This window comes from Xiphias gladius, chromosome 19 (genome assembly GCF_016859285.1).
Source record: "Xiphias gladius isolate SHS-SW01 ecotype Sanya breed wild chromosome 19, ASM1685928v1, whole genome shotgun sequence".
In the NCBI taxonomy this organism is placed as follows: Eukaryota; Metazoa; Chordata; class Actinopteri; order Istiophoriformes; family Xiphiidae; genus Xiphias; species Xiphias gladius.
This window is the reverse complement of record NC_053418.1, coordinates 5,521,917-5,529,292: the sequence shown is the minus strand read 5'-3', so window position 1 is coordinate 5,529,292 and position 7,376 is coordinate 5,521,917. Positions and strand designations below refer to the sequence as shown.

The 7,376-nt window shown below is 44.0% G+C and overlaps 2 protein-coding genes across 8 annotated transcripts in view; one reads left to right on the top strand and one right to left on the bottom strand.

Annotated features, from left to right (window-relative positions):
* The first annotated feature begins 2,267 nt into the window (after window positions 1-2,267).
* On the top strand, window positions 2,268-4,203 carry pebp1 (phosphatidylethanolamine binding protein 1). Its single transcript, XM_040155082.1, has 4 exons — window positions 2,268-2,498; window positions 2,803-2,912; window positions 3,329-3,429; window positions 3,737-4,203. The coding sequence occupies exons 1-4, from the start codon at window positions 2,364-2,366 to the stop codon at window positions 3,952-3,954; spliced, it is 564 nt and encodes a 187-aa protein (XP_040011016.1). The 5' UTR covers window positions 2,268-2,363; the 3' UTR covers window positions 3,955-4,203.
* A 766-nt stretch (window positions 4,204-4,969) lies between these two features.
* taok3a (TAO kinase 3a) overlaps window positions 4,970-7,376 on the bottom strand; it is a 70,115-nt gene continuing 67,708 nt past the window's right edge. For all 7 annotated transcript variants that reach the window (XM_040155075.1, XM_040155076.1, XM_040155074.1 and 4 more), the window contains one exon: window positions 4,970-6,335. In XM_040155075.1, coding sequence (XP_040011009.1) covers window positions 6,174-6,335 — 162 coding nt within the window. In that variant the 3' untranslated portion in view covers window positions 4,970-6,173. The remainder of the gene's footprint in view (window positions 6,336-7,376) is intronic.

Here is a 7,376-nt window from a genome sequence, read left to right as displayed (position 1 = left end):
GATCCGGAAACTTTGGCAGGAACAAACCACACCCTGACCTCACCTTTTTAAAGGCACAGTGACACCGTTTATTTCTTACTCTGTCGAAAGCCCGTAAAAATCCCGATTACTACATAGAAGCCCGAATCAGATCGTTGAGCAAATATAGCACTATAATACGACTCAGCCAAATCACAATTTCTGTAGCGCTGTTGTTATAAACTCAACTGTACACTCATTTTTCTGGCATCAACCCCCCCCTCCGAGTCAAGGTTCACTCTCAAAATGTAAAATACAATCAAATAAAGGTCACTGTGATTAATTACACAACTCCAGTCTCAGAAGTCTACTGACTGATTTCCATACAATGCAGAAGAGGAAAACCAATGGCAGCCTGACACAGAACGAAACCCACGTACAAAAATCTAAAAGTGTACATGCACCAATGAAAACGGTTTGTTCAAATGTAATGTTGGGGTGATTTGTAGTCAAGGAGCTAAAAAAAAAGAAAAATTGCAAACATTTTTTTTTTAATCCCTTTGATTTGTTTGAAAAAATACATAACTGTATTTTTTTAATCGACTGCAGGTCGATTAAAAAAATGCAAACGCGATGTCCACTTACTTTGTTTTTGAAGCTTTCGGCTACAACTCGGGGGCCTTCCTCGTCAGGTGGAGTTGCTCAGTTGCCGTGGAGATGGTTTAATTGTTGTCACATGCGAAAAAAATAAAAATTGCAAAAAAGAAAGAAAGAAAAAAGTCAATTTAAAGATCTATAATTCCATGACAACTGGGAAAACTGCATCTGCTGCTGAGGATCTTGTGATACGGCTGAAAGCTCCAGGACAGGTGCTGCATGGCCCTTGAGGTGAAACTGTTTTTTTTAATGGGACTTAGGGTGAGTTAGGGATTGAACCTGAGTATTGACCATGGCAGCCTGTGCGATTTATACACTTCTGACAGATTTTAACAGATTGTTAAAGAACAAAACCAGTGTTTTATTTTGCAGGTTTGGGCCTTTTAAAGTATCAATTCTTTATCCCTTACATCTTACCTGACCTTTTTAAAGTTGCCCTACTGTATATCATGTCTTTTTTCATATCTTCTCCAGGCAGCATTGGCTTCTGCACGGTACGATACTCAAATTAGTTTTCAAACTTACTTGAATTACGTAGTCTGGGTTTGTTTTTTTGTTGTTTTGTTTTTTAAGCAGATATTTGCCCAAGGATCTGATTGGCTTCTGATACCATAGCTTGTAGAGTAGATAAAAACATCGATTAGGCTTTTGTTTGATCTATGAGGGCGCGGCCTAATGTTTTATTTGGCGCCCTGCATTGTGGCACAGTACTATCACACTACGTGTACTGGTTTAACGTGCTGTTATTGTTATATTTTATAGTTTATATTGAGGTGTACTTATATTTATAAACCTGTCATTTTCATAACACACATGTACAAAACACGTAGTGAAGACAATCCAGTCGAATGCAATGCATGCAGGGAACTCCGGTTCGGCAGTTTACGCGACCGTGACAGCATTACACGAACAGTGGCCGATTTTTACCGAGGTGAGTATTTGCAGTGTGGGACTTCGGAGACGTGTTCAAAACCCACCGAGTGTCCGACCGATTTCAGTTTAAGCGTAAGTTCACTTGCTACAGCTGCAGCCTCTCACCACTAAATTCTCCCAGTCAGCTCAAACAGACATTCACGCGGAGGAGAATCGACGCGACAAAAACCTGTGTTTCGTCTGTGTGTGTGTGTGTGCGTGTGCGTGTCTTTTGCGGCCTGTGGCGCGCAGGATCTGATTGACAGCAACTTCAGCGAACCACATTACGCGCGGCAGCGAAGCGGCGGCGGCGGCGCCTCTGGCGGCCACCCGCGGCTGGTGCTGAAAGGTGACGTTCAAGTGTTGGACAGACTGCTAAGAATAAATAAGACTCAACTACGCTGCTGAACACAACAAGCATAAAAATTAAAAAAAAGTTAATTCACGTCCAGTCTGGCTTGGTGTTATAACTACGAAGTAATATCCGCTTATATATCAAATATATCATTACTATTGTCATGACGGGCAACAAACTTGGCACTGATCTACCAATACTGATAACATATAATAGTTTTCAATCGCTAACAATTAAATCACAAAACATGATTAACATCTACTATAGGTCGTTTAAGGCTGATTTGACTTTCATGAATAAAGATATGTTGGATTCGAAGTGGCTCAACTTGTAAAGCTAAACGCGCACAGCACAATCGATTCCAGGGACTACGTCTTTTTTTTTTTTGTTGGTGCCTGAACGCGGCGCTTTGGCCAGTTCCCGAGCTCCTGCTGCACCGGCCACAGTCAGTAGCGTCTGCAGACGACTCGCAAAGTCAAAAATGCCACTAGATATGAGCCAGTGGACCGACTCTCTTGCCCTGCAGGAGGTCGAGGAAAAGCCAGCACGGCCTCTGACGGTTAAGTACGATTCCGTGGAAATCGACGAGCTCGGCAAAGTGCTCACGCCAACGCAGGTTAGTCAGCTAACTGTTGTTGGCTAGCCGAGCTAACGACTCAGCTAGCTTGGCTCAGAAGCTACTTTGCGAGGACCTGGCTAACGCGATTTGTTTTTGTTTTTTTAAATAAACACCGCTTCGTCACTTGTTATTTTACATCAGTCCCCTGGCAAATGATTGTCCACAGTGAATTGGGTTTATGTAATGCCGCCGGCATGTCTGCGCATGCAAAAGACGGCGAATAGCGCCCCCGAATGGCGGCGAAAACGTCGAGGCGACGCGCCTGCCCTCAATGCGCCCTTTTCTCCTTGGTGACCCGCAGGTGCAGAGTCGACCCACCTGCATCGAGTGGGAAGGATGCGACTCCGCTAAGATGTACACCCTGGCGCTGACCGACCCCGACGCTCCCAGCAGGAAGGACCCCAAGTTCAGGTCAGAGGAGCAGCGGAACCCGGTAGAAGATTCGAGCAAACTCGCTTAAAAAAAAAAAAAAAAAAAAAAAGTGGGGACACATTGGAGTTCGAATACAGAAATTTACGTAAAAAAGAAAAATAATTGAATTGCGCCATTAAAATGCAAGTAATGGTTGGAATTGAATGGGGAGTCCGGCCTTTCCTTTCGCCAGAGAAATGCCACTGAGGGGAACCAAAAGGGGGGTCCGGTCTTCGGGGACACTAGCCCATGGTTTGGACCCAAGGCCGGATTAAATTGTCAGTTGAATGGCAAATGTGCCCGTACGGTTCGTCTCTACGTGCTAGGCCTGTGATTGATTGGCGCCTCCCCCATGACTCTCAAGCATGGATCATTAATATGAATGTATATATTATTTATTTTGTCTTTCACTAAAGGGAGTGGCATCACTTCCTGGTGGTCAACATGAGAGGCAATGACGTGTCCTCCGGCTGCGTCATGTCGGACTACGTGGGCTCCGGTCCTCCCAAGGGCACAGGTGAGAGAGAATGGTTTCCACTTGCACCTGTTGTGTGGGCGACCCCGTGGTTGGGCAGATTTTTGGCCATATTATGCCAAAATGCCCCACGATGTATCCGGGCTTAAGTTAAAGATAAATACTGGTCCTCAGCACGAGGAATGAAATGCCTAATCTGAAAGCCTCAGAGATGACTGACAAACGTATCATGTTGTAAAATGAGAGGAACTCGCACAGAATGAGTCCTAGTGTGGGTCCAACAGGCTTTCATCGGTCCAGTTCTGTGACGTAAGATTTTCATAACTTGTGCCTCTGCCCCCCCCCCCAGGTCTCCACAGGTACGTGTGGCTGGTGTACGAGCAGTCGGGCAGCCTGTCCTGCTCGGAGCCCGTCCTCACCAACCGCTCCGGAGACGGCCGCGGCAAGTTCAAGATCCAGAGCTTCAGGCAGAAATACAGCCTGGGAGCCCCGGTGGCGGGAACCTGCTACCAGGCCGAGTGGGACGACTACGTCCCCAAACTGTACGAGCAGCTGGCCGGAAAATAAATAAATCCAAAAAAAAAAAAAAGACTCCACTGTAGAGCGCTCAGCACTAGGAATTCCCATGGAGGCTTATCGTCTATAGGAAATTCCCATTCTTGCAACAGGCAAAAAACCCCAAAAGTAACAAAGCATTTTCTTTTTTTTTGTGAATGTGCCACTGAATAGAATTTTCTTTTCCTGCTGTTGCCTACTCATGCTGTGACAAAACTAAACACCCACACTCATCTGCAATAAACCTGTTATGAACACTGACAAGGTCGTGATCTGTCCAGAAAATGCTCTCTGATCCTGTGGCTGCCGCTTGAGGCTTAGAGACGCATCTTGACCAACTTGGATCCTCAGGAACATTTTGTTATTAATCTAATATTATGAAGTATTGTGATGATAAATTGTCATAAATGTGAGGAAAAATTTGAGAAGTTTGTTCCAGATATTTTTGCACCAGGAGGTGGATGACATTCGGCACCTTGGTTGCAGAGAGTACTGCAGACGCGGGTAACTGCCATGAACTTTGCTTTAGTAACCTTTGCTCTTGCTAAACAATGAGGTTTTTAATTTATGCACTGACCTCAGTGTGCTTTTATCGGTCCTGCAATGCGAGACGAGAACTTGTCATCCACAGTAGCCTGGTCATCAGACTGAACTGACATTCGGTTTTCACCGTACAGTTCTACTAGTGCAATTTAAAAATCGCTGAAGAAAGAGCGTACAGCACAGTTCTAGCTGGATTTCATGCGCTACAAGCTCGGTTATCAGGTAGAATATTGGAAACCCGCTGGCTACTTCTTCACAGGAAAAGTGATGAAATGTTGGAAGACTTGACCGACTCAAAGGTCAAACTGTGCACCGTCAAAACACAGCCTCCAAACTTGGAAATCTAAATCAGAAACCTTAAACTACTGGATTATCACCTCGTTTATTAACCTTGTCTGCTTTTTGCTGCTCTACACGGTGATTACGGTGATATGAGGGGTTCGTATTGGACATACATAACAACACGTCCTTAGTTTGTGTGATGAGCACTTTATTTACAAATATAATTAAAAGCTCTGACAGATTCATGCTTTCTTTTAACCTGGAAAAAAAAAATTAAAGTGCATGCAATAATAAAGCATCATACTGGTCTGGTTTATAAGAAATTCACAACTTGAGAGTTGTGTAAAGCCAAAAAAAAAAAAGAAAATCCCATTGATAGATGACTGAATCTCAATTACTATCTGAGGAGGGGGGAGGAAAAAAGCGCCTTTAAAAATTCTTTTTTGATATGAGTGACAGTTAAAATACGATACGAAAATAAGTAAAAGCTCTCCATAAATCCTTCTATACACAAAGTACAAGTCCCCCCGCCCCCCCACTATTGAGCCCTTTGTGCTAGCTGGGAGTTCACATGTCACATGTATTATTATTCACATTGGCTGCCAGTGCAGAGAAATCAGTACTTTACACATATTGAGTACCATGATTCACCCTCCCCTCAGTAATCAGATTCACCCGAAGGAGTCACATTTATTATAAATGTACCTATGTACATTGTGATATTTGTCTCTCAAAGTATCAAATTACTCAAATTTGTCATAAAAACGTCCTGATGAACGAATACCAAAAAGTGTTGAGAGAAGCAGCGCAGACGAACGACTGGAAGGATCGGCTGTTCGATTTTATCACTTTGAGAGAGATTTTTTTTTTTTTTTTTTTTTTTGCACCGCTCGAGACCAAAAGACAAGCTAATGAAAAAACGAATCACCTCTAAAAAACATGGATGGTTGTGGAGCGATTTCACCGATCGAACTGCCCTCATTTTTCTCTCCCTCCTTCTCTCGTCTTCCACTCGTAGTCACACCAAAAGTGTCATCATTGCACAAGAAAACAAGAAACACTGTGACTATGTTATCATTATTCTTACAAAAACATGACAACTACAGGAAGTTATCCAGCATATTTTTTTTGTCATCTTGTGACACCACGAGAGGCAAGTGGGGTGGAGGAAGTTTAGGTGGGTCTGGGGGCGCTCAAATCTGCCGTGGACTCTGTCTGACCGGCCCAGGAAACACACCGGAGCTGATTACTGGAGTCGTTATTATTGTTGGGTGTCTGTGTGTTTGAGTGAGGGCGTCAGCTGCAGCGAACACCCTCACTGTCAGGTCAGGTAAAAGGAGCGGAGAGGGTGTTCTGAGGCAGATGGGCGCCCGGGGACTACGAGAGACGGCAGCGGCAGCGGCCCCTCATCTGTAGTCGTCCTTGGGAAAGTCCAGGGTGCCCAGGTTGCCGAAGCCGAGCCGCATGCTCTCCATGTCGAAGCTGTCGGTCTCCCGCTCCTGGCGCTCCAGCAGGTGTTTGATCCGGTCGGTTCGCTCCTTCTGAAGGGAAACCAGCTCCTCTTCAATCTGTAGGAAACACAGGAACAAGGGATATTCGGGGTCGATATACTGGAGTGGAATGTTCCAATTCTTTCTCGCTTGTTTTCGTAAAGTTAAGTTATTATTTCCGTCGTGGTTTAGTTCTCGTTAGCATGATGGATTTGGTAGTTTGGGTGTCATCGTATAAAAGTTTTTAGTCCCAGTACGACATGTCAGTGAGCCAGCAGGTACAAATATATGAAATGCGGCCATTATCAGTGGTATTAATACACTTATGTTTGACAAGTCAAATGATCAGCTGTGAGAAACGTCTGCTGGAGGTGCAGACACCGCAGCTACCATATAAACCCATATTCACTTTATGAATGCACAAATAACACCTCTATCAAATATATCTCCATCTGCTTTTAAGGATGTCGACCATGTTCAGTTCTTGTTTGGGGTTTTGTTGACATCATTCATAGTTAATCATCTTTAAATTGTGTTTGGTGTGTAGCTGGTAATTTACCTGAATGGGCTTTCAAATGATTTCTCTCTTCCTGCGCCAACGGCCAGGGGTTTTTTGTTTTTATAGCAGGTTCATTGCTCGGTCCCTCGGACTGATCGCTGTTTTCTGTGGGGATCTTTATATACTCTATATGCAGGCTTGCTGTCATTCGTTTTGTGAAATGCCTTATGAAAGGTCCCACGACCAAAAAGCGCCGACGGCATGCAGCAGCTGAACTTTGTTTCTCCGACCAAATACTTCCACTAATAAGAATGTTAAACGTTTGAGTTGTTCTGTCCCATCGGGTGTAAACAAAATTGACAGGAAAGTGAGGGAGATGTCAGTCGAGTTCAGTCTGTACATGCCTCCGAGCAAAATGAGCAAGAACACTTTTGGCTGTGTATCATGGGTGTTGTAGGAACTTAAGCTGTGTTAATATTCTGAAAAATCCCTCTTTAAGAGTTCTCTAAGTTTTGGAATAGAACCTAATTTTTTTTTTTTTTTAGGTCTAACGTTTCATTTCTGTTGCTGGTATTTGCCTGAGGTTGACAATATTCAAAACACAACGGTACAAACTGCAG